General features: G+C 33.7%; 1 protein-coding gene across 1 annotated transcript in view; it reads right to left on the bottom strand.

Annotated features, from left to right (window-relative positions):
* The window catches only part of PRKG2 (protein kinase cGMP-dependent 2), a 117,603-nt gene that overhangs the window by 74,442 nt on the left and 18,314 nt on the right, over positions 1 to 24,847 (bottom strand). The window contains exon 3 of the mRNA XM_051965846.1: positions 23,890 to 24,354. Coding sequence (XP_051821806.1) covers positions 23,890 to 24,341 — 452 coding nt within the window. The 5' untranslated portion in view covers positions 24,342 to 24,354. The remainder of the gene's footprint in view (positions 1 to 23,889; positions 24,355 to 24,847) is intronic.

Genomic DNA, 24,847 nt, shown 5'->3' with positions numbered 1-24,847 from the left:
GCCAACATAAAAGACCATAGAATTAGGCCTTATGGGATTTCAGAGGGTATATATTCCAATACCCTCACTTTAAAGATAAGGAAACTCAGGCCCAAAAAGTTCAGATTAAGTGACTTCCCCAAGGTCCCAGGTACTGAATAATTGAGCCAAGATTTGAACCTAAGCCTCCCAATTTTTTCCACTGTAGCTTTGCTGATGAGGAATTTCATAAAAGTTATATTTAATGGCACCAAAGTTTTTCAAAAAATCAACAAAGTACTTCCTCCATGGAATTACTATACTTAATTTCATTTTGATAATAGCTTTTTATTTTCAATACACATGCAAAGATAGTTTTCAACATTCATTCTTGCAAAACCTTGTGTTCCAAATTTTTCTCTCTCCCTCTCCCTCACTTCCTTCCTCCCAGACAGCAAGTAATCCAATATAGTATACTTAATTTTTGGAAGGTTGTTGAAAAAGTTTGAATGCATTTTTATGATTTTTGTTTTTAGGCAAATATTGTTAATTGACACTTGTAACCATCTTTTCCTGAGATTTCATCTTTATAAGTTCTTCTAAACACTAGAGATGAAGGTTTGATGTTCAGAGTAGAAAATTTAAATATCCCTAGTTACCTCTCCCAATACACATGGTAGGAAAAGAAAAGAAGGAAAAAAGAAAGGTTAGTAAGACTGGAAGAATGAAGAAATAAAACAACAACAAAGACTTTCATCATTCAAAGAAATTATGGTACCAGCAACATCCAAGATACAAAAGTAGAAAAGAACAATATCTACAAGTAAAATTCCAGAGACAGACCCACAACTTTGCTATAAAGTCAATTAGAATTGCTAGAGGAAATGAAATAATGGAATTTTTTTAAGTTATAAAATAATGAAATGAGACTTCATGAGAAAAGAATTAGAAAAGAAATGAGAGTAGACCCAGATGATAAAACAACAGAAGGATGTATAAACAAGCTCTTCCCCATAATTCCTCAACAGAGATCTAGAAAATGTACCAGAGAAGATTCCTGTTGGAAAATGAAAGAAAATAGAAATAAAAGAAAAAAGATCACATTGAGTTATTTTTCTAGCCCTTGTTGGCAAAGGGAGACATAATTGTTTACAGAACCTGGTGATGGAGTCTAGATAGAATGAATTCCAAGGCAGAGAATAAAAGATAACCAATGCTGTAAACCAGAGCAATAAGAAGTCCCAGACTCTCAGACTCTGGACTCAGGAAGGTTGCAAAAATATGTGCCAATTATCAAGTTCTATTGCTCATTACTCAATGTAAGATCAGTATAGATTTAAAGAGGGGATGTGTATATAGTGATGATGATAGATGGTCCCTAGTTTGTGCACTTAGTAAAGAAAAATGCAAAAAGCCAGAAGGAGCTGAGTGGCTTATTCTAGGAGTAGACTAGTGTCTTAGTTCCAGCCCCAAACCTAGTCAGAAGCTTATAGTGGACTAACTAGGGCAGGAATACCACACCAGCAAAGCCAAAGACCAGTTATATAATAGTGACTATGTCCAATAGAAGTCTCCTGCCACTTCAAGCAGGGGCAAGTTCTCTAGTGTGTTCTGATCAAACTGAAGTCAGGAACTTGCAGAGCTAAGAGCAAGAGGGCAGTGAGCAGACTTTGCCTGAAATAAGATCACTTAAGTAGCAAGGAAAGTTTGCAGGTCCCCAAACCTAATTATCTATGAGATTCTATGAGATCCTGTGAGACCTTAGGATAATACAATTCTAGGATAACAATCAGTTCACTAAGAAAGTAGCTCCAGTCAATTCCTCCAGAAATGTGTAGAGACCAACTCAATATGAATTCTGAAATTAATGAATACGTTGGAAGAATTTTTTAAAAGACTCTCACAATAAAGTACTATTAAAGTACACTGAGACCAGAATGCTCAAGACACAAACTTAAGAAGAGAATCCCCCCCAAATATCTATTTTTAAAATCCTCAACAATAGCAACAAAACAATGTCTTGGGCACACATTTTACTAGAATTTTGAACACATGAGAAAAAAGGTTCTGTAAAAGAATTTAAGAGATTTTTATAAATTAAATAAGAGGCTAAAGAATTTAGGTGGAAGAGAGAGAAGGCAATTTTTTAAATGAATCAAAACTGAACAAAGAAAAAAAGTTGAGACAATCCTGAAAGATCATTTAGTCAAGTTTTCATTGGTTAAAATTCCTTTGTTCACATAATTACTGAGAATTTCTTCATGGGAAAGATGCATAAAATAAATGTGGGAATAACACAGACGAGTATGAAAAAGAGAAGGAAAAAGAAAGAGCAATTTGAAAGCCTTGTGTCTTCTACCACATGCTGAATTCAGTCAATTCTGAGTGAAGACAGAAGTATGCAGTTGAGCTGGCTGATCCACTAACCCTTGGTTAGCAACAAGATCTGGGATGAGGGGACAGAAAGATGGACTAAATGACTTCACACAACTACACCTAAGAAAAATCTGCCCAAAAAATGTAATGACATCAGAGAGACATTTCATTTACTTAAGAAGCATTTCATATGGCTGGAGCAAAAATTCAGGAAAGAAGAAGAAATTAATAGAATGACTATGTATCATAGATATCTATTTCAAATCCCATGGCCCCTGTTTAAGCAACAGATACACAATAACTCATTTCACCCAGATCTAGTCATTACAGAGAAAACAAAAATCTAACTCTAGTTACACTGAAACCACAATGGTCTATGCTCAACTCTCCTATTACTGAGGGCAGCAGATGGGAATAATAAAACATTGGTCACCAAAAGTCAAAAACTGTGTAAAGAAAATTAATAGAACCATAGAACATTATATATCACATCATCTGGAACTTTCAACTAATGGCAGGAATGGCATTCCTGACCAATAGCTATCTAACCTTTCAAAAATATGATGAGAAGATTCTGGGAAGATGGCAGAGTAGTTTGGTAAATTTCAAGCTCTCTAGATTCCCCCCCCAAATAGAACAAATTTACACCTCAGCATGAACATAGATTGATGAAAAATCAAGAAGACTTGGGAAAGAATAGGGTTCTTCCAGGTATAACTCAAAAAGATCTGAAGAAATACCCAGGGTCAGAGTTAATCCAAGAAAATTGTCTTGGAGTGATAAAGTATGAGGGGAAAATAGAAATAGAAAAATATCCACCAATCACCACCTCAAAGAGATCTTTTGTGGAAAATACATATATTATCTCCAAACTTTAAAACTCCCAGATCAAAGAGAAAATTTTGCAAGAAACAAGAAAAAAATAATTCATATACACTGGAACTACAATTGGAATTGTACAGGACTTATCAGCAGCCACAGTAAAAGACCACAGGTCCTGGAATCATATCAACAGACAATTAAAAGAACTAGGTCTGTAGCCAAAATAGATATCATATCCAGCAAAATTATCTATAATATTGAATGAAAAAAATGAAAATTCAATGAATTTGCAGATTTTCAGGATTTTCTATCAACCAAATCTGAATTTAGTAGAAAACTTAACATATGAAAGCCAAAATCAAAGATTAATTTCAAGGAACTTATTATTATTATTATTATTATGAACAAATTGTTTGCGTTTTTTTTTACATGGGTAATGTATATCATATGTTTATGATTGACATCAACAATAGGATAGCTCAAAAGAAAGATTGGGGCAGAGTTAAGATAAAAATAGTGATTATATTATACTAATGAGATGCAAAGGAAGAATAGACACAGAGGCATTAGTGGAAGGAGGAGGGCTTCTGGTTCTGAAAACCTATTCACATCAGGAATGAATTAAATAGGCAACTACATATATGTACTATGAAGGATACAGCACTATCCAAAATCTATAAAGAAATAAGGGGAGTGGGATGGGCAGATGGGAAAGCAAAAGATGAAAGAAGACAAAAGAGGGATCTATGGGTGGGGGAAGGCTAAATAATAGCAAGCAAGTTAAGGAGCAGAATTAAAGCAAAGAGTCTTACAAAAATGAATGTTGAGGGGCAGCTGGGTGGCACAGTAGATAGAGCACCAGTCCTGAAGTCAGGAGGACCTGAGTTCCAATCTGGCATCAGACATTTAACACTTCCTAACTGTGTGACCCTGGGCAAGTCACTTAACCCCAATTGCCTCAGCAAAAAAAAAAAAAAAGAATGTTGAAAACTATCTTTACATGTAATTAAAAAATAAAATGCTTTTGAAATAAAAGAAAAGATGAAGATGTATAGAAATGTTGAAACAAATGCTAGAGTCAAGAGAAATATAAAAAGTTAAATATGAATGAGCAATTGAGAGTTGAATACAGAAGAAAGGGAAAATTACATTCTAGTAAGGAGAGATGATCCAAGAATCTCCTCAAAAGTCAAATGTCATCAGAAGACATTTAGATAGTCAAATAAATACAGAGGTTTCAAGATTAGTTTTGTTATGTTTTGATGATCTTAAAAGAATGATATAAAAAAAAATACACGGGAAAGGGGAGGCTAGGAAAGAAGGCAAGGTTCTTTCAAGTAGAAAATTATGCAAATGAGGAGGAAAGGGTGAGGAAAGCATTTATATTTTAATTCCACTTAGATCTGACTAGGTCAAAGAAAAACAGAAGTTAGAGTTTGTTATATAAATAAATTCAACTTGACAAAAAAGAAGAAAGAACAGAGAAAGAGGAAAGGACAGAATAAGAAAGAAGATATGTTCCAAGAGGGATTGTTATAGACAAAAGAAACCTCTAACCTTGGTAAGTGGAGTGGAAAGGAGTTTAAATGGCGGGTCAGAATATGTGACTACAGTCTAAATGAGAGAAAGAAAAGAAAGATACAAGAGAACTAGAAGCCAATAGCATGATGACTAGAACATAACTGCTGAGGACACTCATCTCTCATCACCATTTCCTACTTTATTAGAAGGAGGGACATGAGCAAAGAGAAAAAACATATTTAAAAGAATGGGATGGAGGTAAAAATATAATTAAAGTTAACTGTGAATGGGCTAACCCAAAGAAAAGAAAAGTTTAGTAGAATGAGTAAGGAAACAATCTAACAATATTCTTTTGAAAAGTAATAACCTTGAAGCATAAAAAAAATCACACAAAAGCAAGGGAAATAAACAGAACAAAAACTATCAAGCTTCCACCCAAAAAAGTAGGTATAGTGATAATTATCTCAGAAAAGACAAAATCAAAAATAAGCTTAATTAAAACAGATAAAATAGGAAAATTATATTATGCTGAAAGGTAATAAAGAATAAAATAGGAAAATTATATTATGCTGAAAGGTAATAAAGAATGAATTAATACCCATGCTCTTTATTTATACAATGGCATAGCAGCTAAATATTTAAAGGAAAAACTAAGAAAATCCAGGGAGAAAATTGGATATGAAATTTAAAATATCTGAAAATATTAACAAATTCTGATGAATTTTTTTAAATCTCTGTTAAATGCCAAAATAGAAATTCTGAAATTTAAGAAGAGATTAACAAAATTGAAAACTTCTTCAATGAATACCCCATATTGAATTAATAAGTAAAATTTGGAACTGGCCTTTAAAAAAAATAGATAAATCTTATACCTAATTTGTTTTGCTTTTAAAGGAAAAGGAAAGCCATACTACTAAGTAAAATTAGCAAGAAATGAAGAAATATCATAAAGTCAGGACTGGTTCAATATAAGGAAAACAATTAACATAATTGATTACATCAGTAACAAAATAAGTAAAAAATCATAATTACATTAAAGATGTAGAAAAAGCTTTTAACAAAATACAACACATTCCTATTAAAAAACACTTCAAAACTTTCACTAATGTATAAGAAATGCTAGCAATAAGAGAAGAAAAAGAATAGGCAATGAGGAAATAAAACTGTCCTTTTTGCAGATGATATGATGATATGATTGCTGATGACATGATAGGAAAAGCCTAGAGGTTCAATTTAAAATTAGCTAAAACAATTAATTTTAGCAAAATAGCAGGCTATAGCATATACCCACATAAATTATATCAGTCTTTCTATTTTTTAGCAACAAAGTCTTATAAGAAGAAATAGTAAGAGATATTTCATTTAAAATAACTATACACAATAAAATACCTGAGAGCATACCTACCAAGCAAATCCAGGAACTACATAACACATTTATAAAATATATGTTATACAAATAAAGTCAGAGTTAAGTAACTGGAGATCTGTTAATTGTCCAAGGTTGGGCTGAACCAAAATAACAAAAATAACAATTCCACCTCATCTATTGATATAGTGACATCCCCATTAAAATATCAAAAATGATTTGATTGGGCTAAAAAAAAAATAATAAAATTCATTTGGAAGAACAGAAGTTCAAGAATATCAGAGAATTAATTTAAAAATGTAAAGGAAGGTGGTCTAGCAGTGTCAGATATTAAATTGTATTATAAGGCAGAAATTATCCAAACCAAATGATGCTAGCTAAGAATCAGTGAAATGGAGTAGGTATACAATACATAATAGTAAATAATTAGAGTAACATCATATTGACAAGCGCAAAGATCTAAGCTTTTGGGATAAGAATTCACTTTTCAGTTTTTTAAATTGCTAGGAAAACTGGAAAGCAGGTTGGCAGAAATTAGGTATAGATCAATATCTTATACCTTTTACCAAGACAAAATCAAAATGAATATATGATCTAGACATAACATATTAACTATAATGTTTTTTTATTATAAATTGAAGGGATGTCCAACAATTAGGAAATGACTAAATATCTGTGGTATATGGTTGTGGTGGAATATGGTTATAAGAAATATCAAGCAGGTTGGTTTTAGAAAAATATAGAAAGATTTGCATGAAATAATGCAAAGTAAAATGAGCAGAACCAAGAGAATATTGTTTATAGTAATAACAATATTATTCAAAGAATAACTTAATAACTAAGCTATTCTAAGTAATATGAACATTCAAATCAATTACAGAGGATTTTTGAAGGAAAATGTTATCCATCTCCAGAGAAAGAACTCATATGTATGGAAGTATGTATTGTATGATTCCACACATGTTCCATTTCAAAGATTAGTTTTTTCAAATGCAGAATTGGGAGAAAGGGAGGGAAACAACTCACAACCCAAAATGTAACAAAAATATATACCAATAAATAAAATAACTTAAATGAAAGGAATGAATATTTAGAAAATATAAAATACTCAAATTAATAGGACAAAAAATAGAAAATTTAAATAGGTTCATCTCAGTAAAGGGGAAAAGACAAAGAAACCAAATCTATTTGCAACGGTGTTTAAAAAAACTGAGGATTCCAGCTACTTAAATGAAAAGTCCTTATTAAAGACAAAAACAAAAACTGGTGGGCACGGGGAATACAACTACGATCAAACGGTAAATGAGAAATGGGAGGGAGAAAATCTTTGGAGCAAAATTTCTCTGATAAAAGCCACATTTCTAAAATGTATAAGGAACTGATTCAAAATTTAAAAAACAAGAGCCTTTTCCCAATTGATAAATGATCAAAGGCTATAAAGAGGCAGTTTTCAGGAGATAAACTTCAAACTTCAAACTATCAATAGCCATATTTTTAAAAATGTTTAAAAATGTTCCAAGTCACTAATAAGAGAATATAAATTAAAGTTGCTTTGAGATTCTAGTTCAAATCTATCAGACTGATCAAAGTGACAGAAAAGGAAAATGATAAATGTTATGGGAGATATTGGGAAAGGGACACTTTATTTTAAGGGATACTCTTGATGGAGTTGTGGATAGGTCTAACTATTCTGGAAAACACTTTGGAGCTATGACCCAAAAGTTACTAAGCTATGCAATATAGATAGATAGATAGATAGATAGATAGATAGATAGATAGAAAATTACAAAATTATACTACCATTGTCTCTAAATCAAGGATTTTGCAGTATCAATAAACTGAAAACCAAGTGTGAGACCATTAATCCAGAAATGGCTGAGCAAATTATTTATTGCTCTGTCATGTCCAACTCTTTATAATCCCATAGACCATAGTATAGTGTCCATGGGGTTTTCTTGGCAAAGACACTTGAGTAGTTTGCTATGAATTAGGGCAAAACAGATAAAGCAACTTGACTAGGGTCACATAGCTAAATCAGACATTTGAACTCAGGTCTTCCTGATTCTATATCACATTCTGGAGCCATATAGCTGCCCCGCCCCAAGCAAATTATAGTATGTGACTATAATGGAACTATAATGGAATAAGACCTCAGTTCTGAATTTAAGGAATACCTGAAATTAAGGAACCTAAATTAAGGAATTTAAGGAAAAGAACTATTTCAGTAATTGAAAGTTGTGCAATTCAAAGAAGAGGTGAGTGACAAGAATAAAGGCTCAGAGGTAAAAGTGTAGAGAATAAACAAGATCAGAGGAAGGAAAAGTGAATCTTATTTGTCTAAAATGTCTAGTATGTGAGAGAAAATGCAAAGGAAGACTGAAATCAGATTATGAAAAACTGTGAATGCAAGTCTATGAAATTTGAAGAGAGTTTAGGTAAATGGTGAGGAATCTTTGAAGGTTTTTGAGCAGTTATGTGTCACTTCCATCATAAATACTTCTTCACAACTGGAAGTGATGGAAGGCAGGATTCCCAAAAAAAGACTTGGAAAGCTTTTACAAACTGATTCAGATTGAAGTAAAGCTAAATTATAATAAATTATGCACCAATAACATCATAAACACTAACAACTTTTAAAAACTTTGGAATTCTAATCAATGCAATTCTTGATCTAGGAGACCAATGATTAGACATGCTAAGACTTTTTGAAGCAGAAAGATGATGGACACAAAATGCACAATGAAATACAAACTTTTGAACATGTCCAATATGGGGGATTGTTTTGCCTTAAAACTATGTGCTTTTGCTACTAAAGTTTTTCTTTAGTTTTTTTCTGTTTTTCATTGTAAAAAATGAGAGTTAAGAAAGGAGAAAATAAATTTCTCTTAATTAAAAAAATAAAATTTTAAATTTAAAAAAGGCATTAATATTATTTTTCTAGAACTTGTATTCAAGACACAACAGGGAGCCTTTTAAGAAGGCATGAAAATGATTAATTTACCTCTTTGCATGGGCATAAATGACCTTTCCAAACAGAATTAAACATATAGACAGTTATCTCCCTAATTCTTTTTTTCATTTAAAAACTTTTTGGATTTGATTTGTAAGACAACTGGTAAATACTTTCTTATCAGTCTTTGTTAATTAAACTTTATCTCTGACCAGGAATCTGTCTCCCATTAATTTCTAGAAATACAATTTCTCAGCTGCTCAGAGAGCTCCTTCTTAGCCAGCTATTCAGTTTCCAAATTAATTTTTGGTTTCTACATCCCTTGTCATCAAGGGTCAATAGCAAAGAAAACAGCCTATGTCCTTATTAAAGAGACTACAATAATGTAATTAAAAGATTTTTCACAGTAACCAAATTGATCTGATGATTAGAAAATTTTAGAAAATTTTTTCAGACAATAACTTATACATAATAACAATTATGACAAAAATTATATTCCATATAAATCTAAAAAGATAGCTTTTCAAAATATACAAAAATCATTTTCTTTAAAAATCAATAACTCTTTAAAAGTATAGCAATAATAGACCTTTCCATAATTTTGTAAACAATCTATATCTATATCTATATCTATTTATGTACAAATACATACACACAAATATATATACCAGTGCTAACATTATTTATATGAAAGAAAAACAGGAAGCTTTTCTAATATGAACAAAGATATAGGGATGAATATTATCACATATAATTCTGAAATCTTAACTTTAGCAACTAAATGAGAAAAAGAAATTAAGGGAATAAAAATAAATTTAAAAAGATATTAACTTAGAGCTCAAAAGTTCAATCCCCTCATTTTAGAGATGAGAAAATTGAATCACAGAGAGGTAAAATAAAAATAATTTGTCTAGAATAACATAGGTAGTGATGATAGAATTAAGACTTGAATTCCTCCCTCTATCTACAAACCCAGAATATTTTCCATTACATCATGCTCCCTATGATGACTTATTTAGAATTCAATGGGGAAAAAAAGACGATTATTAGTCATTTCAGTGAAATAGAAGATTATGCAATAAATCCCAAAATATCATTATTCTTTGTGAATATTCCTAACAAAACCCAATGGGAAGAGGAGAAGAGAAATTCCATTCAAAAAACTACAAAATCATAAAATACATGAGTGTTAATCCTACCAAGATACATTCAGGACTTATATGACTGTGTACAGAAAATATTCTTTAAAGAAATAAAAAACATAAGTAATTGGAAAGCTCTAATTTATTCACAGTTGGGCTGCATCATTATGATAAAAATGTTGACAATACCTAAATTAATTTACAAATTTTATGACATATCAATCAAATTTTTTAAAAGTTACTTCATATAACTAAATAAAATAATAATTAAATTCATCTGGAAAAAGAAAAGATTCTTAAGGGAAATGATGAAAACCAGTAGGAATGAAAGGGATATACTATTACCATATCATATATATATATACATATGTATGTATATATATATATATATACACACACACATATATATATTCATAATATACATATATATTAGTATGAATATATATATATATAACTCTTGAAGCAATACAAGCAAAATTGTTTAGTACTAATTAAAAAATGCAAAAGTTGCCAGGGTAGTAGCACAAGTCTATAATACCTACTACTGAGAAAGACTAAGGCTAGTGAATTAGAGCTCAGGATATACAATAGGACAAAGCCCATTGAGCGTTTGGGCTATATCACACTATAGTAAACCCTCAAGAGAAGGCAGTCATCAGTCTTCCTAAGAACAGCTGAAGCAGTTCATGTAATAAACAGAGAAATTCATAACTTCTATACTAATCAGTCGTTGAGTTTTGGATTTGACATGTGATGAGGTGTGCCATTTGTGTATCTGAAGTGCAGAGGGTCTCTCACCATATCCCATAAGCCTGAAAATCAGTTAACACAGAAGCAGATTAGGAAGGAATAAATCTAAAAATCAGAGTTCTACAAGGTTAAATCATAAAGATTTTATCTTGTCTCTCTTACCTTATCTACTGGGTAATCAGTGATAATTATTCATCTGGTACTTAATTCCTTTATTCTTCCAAGAACTAGAGAAGGGTCCATCTTGATGGTCATGAGACACAGAAATAATGTTTAACATTTTTAACAATAACTTTGATAAAGGAAGAGCGATTATTCTTTTCAAATTTTTATGTGACATAAAATTAAGAGGGTTGGGTCACATGTTGGATGATAGCCAAGATTTGGACATGATTGAAATAACTGAACACCAACAACAATAAAAATTTCTGAAAAGAACATGGGCAAGTCCTTTCAGATGAAGCATAATAGAAACAAAAGCTTCTGGTTAAGCAATAACTATGCAAAATAATTTTCACTAACAAAGAAAAAAAATGAAAGAATTGTTGCTAAAGAAAAAATAATTCTAAGACTCATTAGAAAGGAAAAGTAACAGATGATGGTCCCCCAAGATGATGGAAGCAGTGAGAAAAGCCCATCTGCAGGGCATATTTTGTTGTTACTGTTTTTAACACTCAGAAGCTACAGGAGTAGAGGTAGCTAAATAAGAAGAGGAAGGAGAAAAGGGGTGGAGATAATTTTCTGTCTGAGCAACAAGGTAGAAAAATCTATAGCATTTTCAATTTAGTTGAAAGGACAGGGAAAGGGAGAAGGAAAGGAAAAAAGATTTTGGAAAAAGAAGGAAGGAAGGAAGGAAGGAAGGAAGGAAGGAAGAAAAGGAGGGAGGAAAGGGGAAGAGAGGTGGGGAGAGAGGAGGGAGAAAGGGAGGGAGGGAGAGAGAAAGGAATGAAGAAAGGGAGGGAGAGAGAAAGGAAGGAAGGAGGGAAGGAAGGAATGAAGGAATGAAGGAAAAAACGAGGGGGGAGGGAGGGAGGGAGGAAAAGGAGAGAGAGGTGGGGAGAGAGGAGGGAGAAAGGGAGGGAGAGAGAAAAGAAGGAAGAAAGGGAGGGAGGGAGGAAGGAAGGAAGGAGGGAAGGAAGGAATGAAGGAAGGAAGAAGGGGGAAGGAGGGAGGGAGGAAGAGAGGGAGGAAAGGGGGTGAGAGGTAGGGAGAGAGGAAGGAGAAAGGGAGGGAGGGAGGGAGGGAGAAAGGAAGGAAGAAAGGGAGGGAGGGAGAAAGGAAGGAAGGAGGGGGGAGGGAGGGAGGAAGGGAAAAAGGGAGGAAGGGAAGAAGGGAAGAAGGGACTAATTTCCTTCCCTTAGCTAGACTGATCCTCAGGTGAATAACATAGATACATTGTCTGTCTCAAGCATTTCCAGACTGATTGCACTTGCCAGAGTTTGCACTCAGTTGGCATTACCTGTGAATACCATATCACCTACATGACATTAGAGGGACTGTTCACATTTTTAGTTCAGTGTAAAAAATACGCATAATATTATGACATATAATACTTGCTTTTGGTATAAAATGCATCAGGAGGGGACACAGCAAAGTATTTTCATGGTCCTTGGGAAAAGAAAATGTACTTCCTGTATTAATAAATGAATCACAGATTAACAGAAATTCAGGATTTGCTATAGTTTAATTAAATTATTTCCTAAAACCTAGGATTAAGTTAAATTTGACTGGAGGATAAGGGAGAAAAAGCTATTGTGAATAGGATACCTAAATGAAAAAGCTTTGGAGGGAAACAGTCAGTCAATTACTAACAAGCATATGTTAATGGCCAAGAACTGCCCTAGGTGCTGAGAACATGTAAATAAAAAATGAAACAGTCTTTACCTATAAGGAGCTTATATTCTATGATAGGAAGTTACAGAATGCCTTTATGGAAATAAAATATAGATAGAAGGAATTTAGAAGGAATGGATACTAGAAGTCAGAGAAATCTGGAAATGCCTCTGATGTTGACATTTGAACTGAATTTTTAAGGAAATAAAAGGTACTAAGCAGAGGAAAGGAGAAGTTAATGAATTCTAAATTTGGGGAACAATTTTGGAATAGAGATGGAAGATGAGAATAGTAAAATGGTCATTTGAGCTTAATCATAAATGTATATAAAGAAGAGAAGTTAGAACCAGACCATGGAGAACTTTAAATGCTATACAGGAAAGTTTGCATTTGATTCTAGAAGAGGAGAAATATGGTTAGATATGTACTTTATGAATGACTGACTAACTGGATGAGCGAATGAATGGAAAAACGTATATTAAACATGTACACTGGGCTAGGAAGATCACTTTGGCAGCCGTACTGAATGTAATGAGCTCCTAAAGAAGAGGCAAGATTCATGAATAAATCTTTTTAAAGGAGGTAGGAGGGCACCACAAACTGTTTCCTTGATTAAGGCTTTTGCCTAGAATGTACTATCAGATTTGATTGACATGTTGGGCAATTTTGCTGAAAAACACTTTCTTTTTTTTAACTCTTCATTACAGGAAATGAAAATCTGAGTATTAGAATGAGAAGAGATATATTTAGAAATTAAGGAGATAGAATAAAATATATCAATTATTTTAATTACCTAGAACTACTCATTTCTTTTCTCAGACATCAAGATGCTTATGGATTTACTGAGTTAGATGTTACTGGGTGAGCTAGACCATTGAATTAACTATGTGTGAATGAATGAGGGACAATTCCCATGGAGGGGATCCAAAGCATTATTTGCTTAGAAACAAAAGATATCCAGAAAAAGAATTGAGAAGTAGGAGTATGTATAAAATCATTTTACACACACACACACACACACACACACACACACACACACACAAACACACTTTGTGTCTAATGGCAGTCATCTCTAGGATTGGGTAAGGAAGAAAAAGAAAAAAGAGGAAAAAATTTACATGATAGCATTATATATTTTTAAAAGTATAGCAAGTTGTACATAATAGATTTGTAGTTTCATGTGCAATATTTTTTTAATTCTCTTATGTTATGGAAATGCTTGCTCTATTTTATAAATTAGGGGATATATGATGGCATATAAGGCAGTCTGTTAAAAACACTCGAGCAAGGACCATACTCACAACGTAGCAAGTATGTACATTTGAAATCTCCTGTGAAGGAGATTTTTGCACATTTTCAAAAATAAAAGAAAACTTACATATTTCACCTTTTGTACAACCATAAAAAGATTTTCAAGGTAAACAAGCAACAAAATACACTAAATTTGAAATCAGAAGACTTGGGTTCAAATTGTGGCTCTTCTATGTATCATCTTTACGATCTTGGACATGTCACTTATTGTCTCTCAAATTCTTGCCAAGACAAATCCCTCTACATACAAAAGTAAGCCTATTCTATTAAATCTTCTCTGCAGACTCGAATAGCCCTATTTTCTCACTAATACTTAATCACGCCCTATCTATGGCTATTTTCCTTGCCTAAAAACATAACCATGACTCTCTAATATTTAAAACACTTATTTTATCTGCCCATCCCTACTAGTTATAGTGATATACTGTACCTCCCTTTTATTGGATAAACTCCTTGAGAAGGCCATCTACAATAGGTGACTATTTTCTTTCCTTTCATTCTTTTTACCTCTTTGTGGTCTAACTTCCACTAACTAACATCATTAAACGGAAAACACTCTTTCCAAAGTTACTAATGATCTCTTAGTTAACGAATCAAATAGTTTTTTCCATCCTCAACCTTCTTATTTCTCTTCAGTTTTTGTCACTGATGATCATAATATCCTCTTGATAATCTCTTCTCTCTAGGTTTTCAGAACACCATTCTCTCCTGCTTGTCCTCCCATTTGTCTGACCAAGCTTTTTCCATCTACTGGATCTTCATCCATGTCACTTCCACTTAATGACAAATGTCCCCAAGGCTTTGTGAAACTATCCTAGATTTATTTTGTAGAGTTTATTCATACATAGCTGTTTTCACATTGTCTCCCTATTAGACTGTGTTTTGGGGGGTTCTTTTTGCTTTTCTCCAACATTTAGTAAAGTGCTTGGCACATAGTAGGTACTTAAAAATTCTAGTTGACCAGGGGCTTTCTTTTTTTTTTTAAAGAGGGGAGAGGATTTCTAGCCATATGAAAAGATGCTCCAAGTCATTATTAATCAGAGAAATGCAAATTAAGACAGCTCTGAGATACCACTAAACATCTGTCAAATTGGCTAGAATGACAGAGAAAGATAATGCGGAATGTTGGAGGGGATGTGGGAAAATAGGAACACTGATCATTGTTGGTGGAATTGTGAACAAATCCAACCATTCTGGAAAGCAATCTGCAATTATGCTCAAAAAGTTATCAAACTGTGCACACCTTTTGACCCAGCAATGTTACTACTGGGCTTATATCCCAAAGAAATTTTAAAGAAGGGAAAGGGACCTGTATGTGCAAGAATGTTTGTGGCAGCTCTCTTTGTAATGGCCAGAAACTGGAAACTGAATGGATGCCCATCAATTGGAGAATGGATGAATAAATTGTGCTATATGAATGTTATGGAATATTATTGTTCTGTAAGAAATGACCAGCAGGATGATTTCAGAAAGGCCTGGAGAGACTTACATGAATTGATGCTGAGTGAAATGAGCAGGACCAGGAGATCATTATATAACAATACTGCATGATGATCAATTCTAATGGACATGGCTCTCTTCAACAATGAGATGAACCAAATCAGTTCCAATAGAGCAGTAATGAATTGAACCAGCTACACCCAGCAAAAGAACTCTGGGAGATGACTATGAACCACCACATAGAATTCCCAATCCCTCTATTTTTGTCCGCCTGCATTTTTGATTTCCTTCACATGCTAAGTGTATACTATTTCAAAGTCTGATTCTTTTTGTACAGCAAAATAACTGTGTGGATATGTATACATATATTGTATTTAACATATACTTTAACATATTTAACATGTATTAGACAACCTGCCATCTGGGGGTGGGGGTGGGGGGAAGGAGAGGAAAAGGTTTTGCAATTGTCAATGCTGAAAAATTACCCTGCATATATCTTGTAAATAAAAAAGCCATAATAAAAAGGGGGAGCAGAAGGCAAGAATAACATTATATTAGGAAAAATAGAAGGAAAAACAAGTCTAAGAATGTCTCATAAATCTAACTTGCTTCATAAAATACACTCCAGGACAGCAGATCTACTTTCCTTTTCTCAGACAGTATATCTGCACACTTATTCTTGAACCATATTGGAAGCAATACTTGAACCAACATGGAAGCAAAAAATGAGTGAGCAGGTCCAGGATAAAGTTTTCCTTACACTTAAATTTTTGTATTTACATGTGTGCATGATGTATTCTCCAATCCCCTGCTGCTGCAACAAATTCCATGGAGTTTGAGATTATTTTATTTTTGTCTCTGTATTCTGAGAACCTTATGTCAACCAATGAATCAAGCCCCCTCCATATGAAACGATCACCCTGCATCTAGAATCATCTTGATGGCTAACAACTCTCTATTTATGGGTGACAAATTGTTACAAAATTTCTAGATTTACATCCTCCTCTTCCTTTCCAACTCTTTTCACAAAGTGTGCTTCATAGGTCACCATTAATTAAATGAATCTCTATGGAAAATGTACAGTTAGCATCAAAAAATGGAGGAGTCATAGATGTATATATAAGCTCTTCCAGTACTCAGTGGAATCTAACTCACTTTTATTAAAGTCATGTCAGAAGATTCATCAATCACAAATCATCTCAGTAACTTTTTAGTAAAAATTCATAGTCCCAAGGAAACAGTCCCAGAGCTTGATTCCAGAAAGCATTCTTAATATTCTATAGGATCTACATGTTCTAGAGTAACTTGTCCATCTGGACCTGAAATAAACTACAAGAAGATTGCCTGGGGATGATGGATTGTTCATTTTTCCAATTTACAATATTTGCCATGCTTAATACTAAATTAATTGATCCAAAAAGGTCATAAGAACATCATTACAAAATGCTGAAATATTTCCAGAGCAATAGTTTTGCAGGTATACTCAGTGATCATATTTAGTATTAAAAGTCAATTCCCACTTGTTCCTGCATTTAATTTTCATTTGTCCGTAAGCTTTGTAAATCCATACTAGTATAAAAACGGGCTGCTTCTAGTTTCCTCATAATCTTGAAAAATGAGAAGAGGGTAATAGTTCTATATTAATATATGGCTGTAGCTTCTCCTATTTTAGGAAAAATGAAGAGAAATAGACTTGTTGACAATCAAGCTGTTCAGATAAGACTCTTCATCATATGTTTCTTCACATATATCCACAGATTTTGTTTCTCTTGCTCCCTTAGGAAATAAATCCTCCTCTAGGGTGATACAAAGTTCTAACTGGATAAGCTATAAAGCTGTTGTATACTACTAAAATTTAAAGTGATAAGAGAACTCGGATTACTTTTGCAGCAACAATTCGACTTAAAATCCAGTTAACAAGAATAATTAGGCCAATGATGGCTGTGGCTCAATGGCCAGATTAAGCAGATGGGATGTGTGAATGTGGCCAGTCAGCACCCATTCTATGAACAAGGGCGGTAAGGAGGAAGGAAGTAGAGCAAGCCAGCTGTGCTGTACTGAGGAAAGAGAAGGAGATGGCAGAAACACTTCCTCAGTGATTACATCTCCATCAATCAGACCCTGCCCCAGATGCCCACTAGAATAGAAAAAGAAGGTGAATTAGAGCATCATTTACAGCAAGTAATATCAGAACACCAAATATTTAGAGAAAAGAGAACATGGCCTTTCTAATTCTTGAGTCAGAAAACATGTTATAATTGTCTATAGGAGAAGAGTTTATCCACCTGAAAAAAGTTCATTCATTTTGAATTCTTTTATATGGAAAATGAGCAGCATTTGATTATGGGACTATATATAAACTATGATATAAATTCTAAAACTGAAATACAATTCAATTTAATAAAAGATGAAAATTAAACCTTTTCAGTTTGAGATTATGACTGGCAGATTTGAAAAAGCTTGTGCCAATCAGTCAACCAAAGAGTAGACTTGTATAGGAAGTCAAATCAGCCAACAGATATTTATTATGTACTTACCATGTACCAGGGACTATGTTAAGCACTGGAAGATATAAAGAAAAGGCAAAGCCTCTGCCCTCAAGGAACTTACAGTCATATCCCTCTTGACATTCTCACCAGAAATGACACCAGAACACAAAAGCAAATTTCATCTAAAGTAAAAGGAAACTCTCAGATTCTTCCTCAAGAAGCAAATAAAGGAATTGGTAAAGTTAGTTTAATTTTGCTTCCAAAGACAGAAAGCAACGTCATTCCATGGGACACTTTTATTTTACATTAAAAAAATGTAAATTTTACATTTACAGTAAAATGTAAAACTGCATTTTACACTGCAGTTATTATTACCATTTGCAAGAAGACCATAATGAAAATAATTATGGTTTATGATATTACTTATGTTTAGTGCTTAGCAGTATGCCTGGACATCTCTAAAATGAGGGGGTTGGAAAATTCTTCCAAATTCTACATGAGAAGCTAGAAAAATTCTCTAAATCATCTAAATTAAATTAACATATATTTTAAGACTCAGTGACTCCAGTGCAAAAACTGGCATAGTGGAAGAAAGTGAAAAATATGTAAGAAAATTCTCTCAAAAATAAGACATATTAGAGATCAAAAGCATATAGACCATTCAAAAAGTTAATTCCTATAAATTATGAAAGTTTTCTTCAGAAAGAAAGATAGGAGTAGTAATAACAGTAGAGAAGATGAAACTGACATGATCATTACAGACCAGAAAGGACTAGAAAACTATAAAATTGTTTCTCTCATTTTGCTCATTTCACTCTGCATCAGTGTGTACAAATCTTACTGTTTTTCTCTGACTCTATCACATTTATCATTTTTAGGATGGCAGGTTATACTGTTCCATTACATCCATATGTTCCAATTTGTTTAGCCTTTCTCCAACTGATGGGCATCTATTTTGTTTCCAGTTATTCGATACTAGGAAAAGTGCCACTATAAGTATTTTTATATCTTTTCCTATATCTTTGGTTTTTGGGGATATATGCCTAAATAGTAATATTGGTGGTATAATTACATTACTTTGGGACTATGGGAAAAAAATAACTTCAAAAAATCTCAGAACTCTGATCAAAGCAATGAATAATTACTTCAGAAGACTAATGGGGCAGCTAGATGGCGCAGTGCATAGAGTAGCAGCCCTGAAATCAGAGGGACCTAAGTTCAAATCTGACCTCAGATACTTAACACTTCCTAGCAGTGTGACCCTGAGCAAATCATTTAACCCAATTGCCTTAGCAAAAAAAAAAAAAAAAAAAAAAGACTAATGATGAAATCTATCCCCCACACCTCTAACCAGAAAGGTAATGGACTGGAGATGCAGAAGGAGATATATTTATATATTCTCAAATATGGCAAATAGGTTGTTTTGTTTTGCTGAATTATACATATTTATTACTGCAGATGGAAGAAAGAGGCTGGTAAATTAGTGAATAGTGATAGATAATGCGAATAAAAGAGCATCAATCAAATACTTTTTTAAAAAATACACATAAAAAGGGCAGCTATGAATCCAGAGAAATTTTGTTACTAAATTACGAAATTATGCATACACATGTACTGCATATATACATCTACATATACTAATTTTAAAACAATTATATAACAGAAGTTCACCGTTTCTTCTGCAAGCCTCTTATTCTTGTGTTTGTATTTTTTGGAGATTAAATTCACAATTAAAAAAATAAAATTTAACCAAAAGAATAATCATCCCCTGCAGTCATACAAGACACAAGCTATACCTCTTATGCCCCAACCCTAACTACCCCCTCTTGGGTGGTCTCCTTATTAGCAATCTCTTGATAACCTCTGCATCTTCCTCACCATAGAGTAATATCTAAGGGGTTCTCCTCAATGAAACTTTGTGCCTTGAGGTCCAAAGTCTCTCTCTGTGGTATCATCATTCCCTATCTTTGATATAACTGAATCTGTCTTTGCCCTAGGAACATCTGTGGCATTTTCCCCATGTACAACAATTGCTAATTACAGCTCTGAGCCCAGGAAAGAGGGCTATGGGGAAATTGGCAGAATATATGGCAGAATAACAATTAATTCGCTCTCTTTATATAAAACAGATATGACAAGTTCCAGAAATCCAAAAGTATTTGTTCCCCATCCATTTTAGCTAGAACTCCTACAGAATACTTCTGGGATGGCAGATCTGAATGGGTCCTTGCTCAATGATATTATACTGACATGAAGATTGTATTGCTTTACTCATGCTAATCTAAATACTACCCAACCACTTTCAAAGCAGTGAATTCCAGAACTATGTGTTTTGTATTGATATCTTGCCAAGAGAAAATAGTTTGCAAAATGAGTCCCTTCCATCAAAAAGTCAGCCTTCCCATGTCATCCCATACTCTGATGGTATCTATTATTGGAGGAATGCGCCTAATCATATATACTACTCTGTAATTCTCATAAAATTTGAGCTGGTCTGAGCAAAGTATATTATCACTGAAGGCCAAATGCAAAGCTTGTTTAAATATTTATTGTTTTCTATTCTGGATATGGATGGTGTTCATTTTTGATGATGATGTTTATGATTCTCTGATGTTCATGATTATCTATGGTGATGTTCATCTTTGCTGCATAGTCAAGCTGATTTTCTTTGCCCCCATGAAAGAGATAATCAATACACATTTATGAAATTCTTGCTGTGTGCCAGACATTGTGCTAACTAAGCAGTGAGGATATAAAGAAAAATCAAAAACAGTTCCTGCTTCCAACTAATCCTATTTTAATGGGAGAGAGACAACACACACACAGAGAGACACATACAAGATCCATAAGAAAATCAATACAAGATAACTTTACCAAGTTAGAAACATTGAGCACAGGCCCAGCAACTTCTGTTTGTCTACTATTTATGGATCAGCCTAATTAACTAAGTCTGGAAAGGCTCATCACTAGATAGTTGTTACATATGAAGTTTCTACTAAAATGTGGAGGAATTGCAATTTACATCACTGGCAAGAATAGACTGTGACTAGCTGATACTTAAAGTGCTAAAAATCACTTCAGATATTTGCTAGTCAATAAAAAGACTTTCTGTATCATCTTGAACACTTAAAACATTCAAAACTTTTTACAACTTGTCCCCTTCCTACTGCTCATCTCTTATACACTTTTATCATCTATAAAGTAGTTACAAGAACAACTGTGCTATCTATCTCACAGGATTATTAGAAAGATCAAATGAGACAATGAATAACCTTAACTCACTTTAAAAATGTAAGCTATTATAATTTTCTTCTTCCATAGAAATATTCCTGTTCACAAAGGAAAAATTTTGTCTATATTTTTATGTGTCATTGCTAAATCACTCAATAATGCAGCATTGTTGCTTCAGGCATCAGAGACACAGGATTCTATACTCTCTTTTCCCATCTCATTTCAACATATTACTCACTGGCATTTGCTACTTTTACCTATTCGGCTCCCCCGGGGTGGGAGTGATAAATGAAAATAATTGTCCTTCCTAAAAAAAGGAGTAGATACAAGAAGTTAAGAGGCAAGTCTTTTGTTTTGTCTTTTCTTCTCATGAAAAAAAAATACAAAACAATGGTTTCAAATTTAGGCTTTCCTATTGAAAGGCAGCCCCAGTAGTTTTGTACCAGATGTCTCTGATTAATAGGTCTGTATACCACTAGACAACATGGCAATAGGCAACAAGCATTTATTAAGCACTTACTATGTGCCAGACACTTTTAAAAAAAGTGTGAGGTTAATAATGTCACTCTACCAGGGCTAAAGTCTGCTAATTAACATTTAGATAAAACAGAAAATTAATTGTTTATATAAAGAGCAGGTCTGACAGCTGGATCTGTGCAGATCTTATATATTCACAGGGTAAGTCAAACATCCACAATAGCTTTTCAATACTTCCCATTCACTGGACAACAAGTACTCTTTAAAAGTACTCACTGTACTTCTCCTGTACAACAAGACAATCTATGGTATTATATGCCCAAAATCCCCCTTCCAAACACCTATTAATCAAAGCTTGGACTAAATCTACCTTCAATGACCAAACTGTTCCAAAGATGCTTAAGTAGAATCATAACTTTTTAGTTGTTTTTCTTTCTTCTTTAATTTCTTTTTCTTTCTTACAACTGTTGGTCATAAGATATGTATACATGAAAGTGTTTAATGTCTGTATTTTCATTAAAATATTTATCTTTGGGTGGATTTTAACTTATAATTAATGCAAGTGACTGCAAGGTAGCATGATCTGAAAGGAATACTGGTTTTACAGTCACATAGTCCTCAGCTTGATTTAAGAAAGGCCTGAAAAGATTTACATGTACTGATGCTGAACAAAACAAATAGAACAAGGAATATATTGTATACAATAATAGCAAGAATATGTGATGATCAACTATGAAAGGCTTGGTTCTCAGTAGTTCAGTGATCCAAAGCAATCCCAATAGATTTTGGACACAAAATGCTATCTGCATCCAGAAAAATAACTAAGGAGACTGAATGTGGATTAATACATGCTATGTTCACTTCTTTTTTCTATTTTTTTTATCTCTCCTGTAGTTTTGCTCTGATTTTGCTTTCCCATAAAGCAATATAGGCTAAAAAATAATAATTAATTAATTGATTGATTCTGCTCCATGAAAAAATGTCTTCAGCTTGAATTCTATCTTGAATTATGTTAGCTTGGAAATGTATCTTAACCTTTCTTGGCCTCAGTTTCCTCATCTGTAACATAATGAAGTTGATCTATATGACTTTTAAGGTTCTTTTAAACTCTAAATCTATGATCCTAAACTTTATTGTCTTTCTTCTGTTTTCAAGACTTTTCAAAAAAGATATTTTATTATGTGTTTGTGTTATATATTCAAGATACACTTGGTGATTTGGTGGGGGTGAGGGAGATCTCAAAATATAAAGAGTTTAAAAAGAGAAAAAAGGATGCTTACACTTCCTAAAATCTGATGGGCATATCATCCCCATGGTTTAGGTTTCCCATGAAATGTCATTAAACTTTAGACGTTCATAAGTGAATTAGAAGTGATTTTCAATAAAGAAATAACTATATTGCAACTCAGCTATATGACACAAAGGAGCACAAAATCCTAATGGTAAACTGGGAAAATACAATTCAATATTTACAGAAATCTTTTATCTACAGAAAGTAAGCTCCTTGAGGACAGGGAGTCTTTCTTTTTCTTCTTCTTTGTATCTTGCAATGTCTCATAATGCCTGGCACATAAATAGAATTTAATAAAATGCTGGTCAATTAAATGGATAATTTCTGAATTAGTTCTGTGAAATAAATGATTAGACTGGAATAAAACATTTAAGAGTAAGCTTAGGTCATGATGGCTAAAGGCTATGAGAAGCTGTGTCAAAGAGGATTAACCACTAAACCAACAGGAGTAAAGGACTCAATGGACTTTAAAAGTAGTACCTGAAACTCCCCTCTCTCTTTCTTCAGCATTATATTACCCTGCGATTTCCTATAAATCCTGGGGTAGAGATGGCCTTATCCAACTTGACAACATAATGACTATTCTCACATGTCAGTTAGAGGATAAGCTTGGTTAGGAGAGCTGAGCATTAGGTTCTTGGTATGCCTTTCACATTTTATGTTTCTGAGTCCCTGAGTATTCAGTGCCCAAGCAGCAATATTAGGATGGACAAGAAAGATGACTGCCCCACCAGAATCAAAAGATTGGGGCAAATAAAGAAAAAGTTATTTTTTAAAATCTGACCTGGAAAAGAGACAAGAAGAGATCAATTAAGAATCACTGAAATTCCAAAAAACATTATTTTTTTAAAATTTTATATGCTATATTTCAAAATACAGCATTGAGAATCAAGAGGTTTGATAAATACCACTGTGAAGCACAAAATGCTTACCTTGAGTCCTTCCTGACTCTTGCTTTCTCAAATGAAAATTCTGCAAAGGTCTTGGTGGTTGGTTCAGCAGATACCCCTTCCTTGGCACCTCTCCTGCTGTGGAGCGAGACCAAGCCAGAGCTCCTCCGGTTAATCTGCAGAGACACTTTACATGGAGAAAATAGAAGCGAGTTTCCTCCCTGAATGTTAACCACATCTTGTAGCTTATTCAGCTGGATGCACTTGTTTTGGAGTTCTTCAGTGATCTCAGCAAGAGCAATAGTCTGCTTTGAGAGCTTTTCTTGCAGGTCTCTCAGATGATATTCCTTCTGCTGCAGCTCTTCATCCTTCTTCTTTAGCTCCCTTTCCAGTTCTATCACTTTGTTCCTAAGGGAATCAGTTGTGCCGGAAAACTTCCCCGCATGGCCATCTGGAATCTTGGACTGTTTGGGTTTCACAGAGCCATTTCCCATTTTGCCCAGTCACCTGCACAAGAGCACACAAGTGTGTATTGTTCAGCCAGCTTAGATCCTCCAGCAACTTTCTCATTTCTCTGCCCTACATTCTCTCCCCCAACCTCCCCACCCCCAACTCCAAAGTAAAGACAGAGAAATCATCAGTTGCTTGATAAGTAATCAGTATAAGTAATCAGTTTCCATGTTTCTGGCTCTAAGGCATATTGTGAAGTGGAATTGGCATTTATTAAACTTTTCATCCATTTTAACTTCACTGGCATCCATTCACAGCTCTGCTTTTCACATAAAGCGTCCCCTGTTCTCTCAGGGTATTCTAACAGCCTCTGTAAAAAGAGACACAACCAAACAGAGTTGGATGTCAGCATGGCAGAGAAATAAACAAAAACTAACAGCTAAAGAACCAAGGCATGGGAGTGTCATATCTCTCACAGTTCTCTTTGCTGTTAGAGGAAAGAAATCTACTTCGGATTTAGAAAGTATTCATGATGACTGTGAAGACAGAC

Source organism: Antechinus flavipes, chromosome 6, assembly GCF_016432865.1.
Source record: "Antechinus flavipes isolate AdamAnt ecotype Samford, QLD, Australia chromosome 6, AdamAnt_v2, whole genome shotgun sequence".
Taxonomy (NCBI): domain Eukaryota; kingdom Metazoa; phylum Chordata; class Mammalia; order Dasyuromorphia; family Dasyuridae; genus Antechinus; species Antechinus flavipes.
The sequence above is the reverse complement of the archived record's forward strand: the minus strand, read 5'-3'. Positions and strand labels throughout refer to the sequence as shown.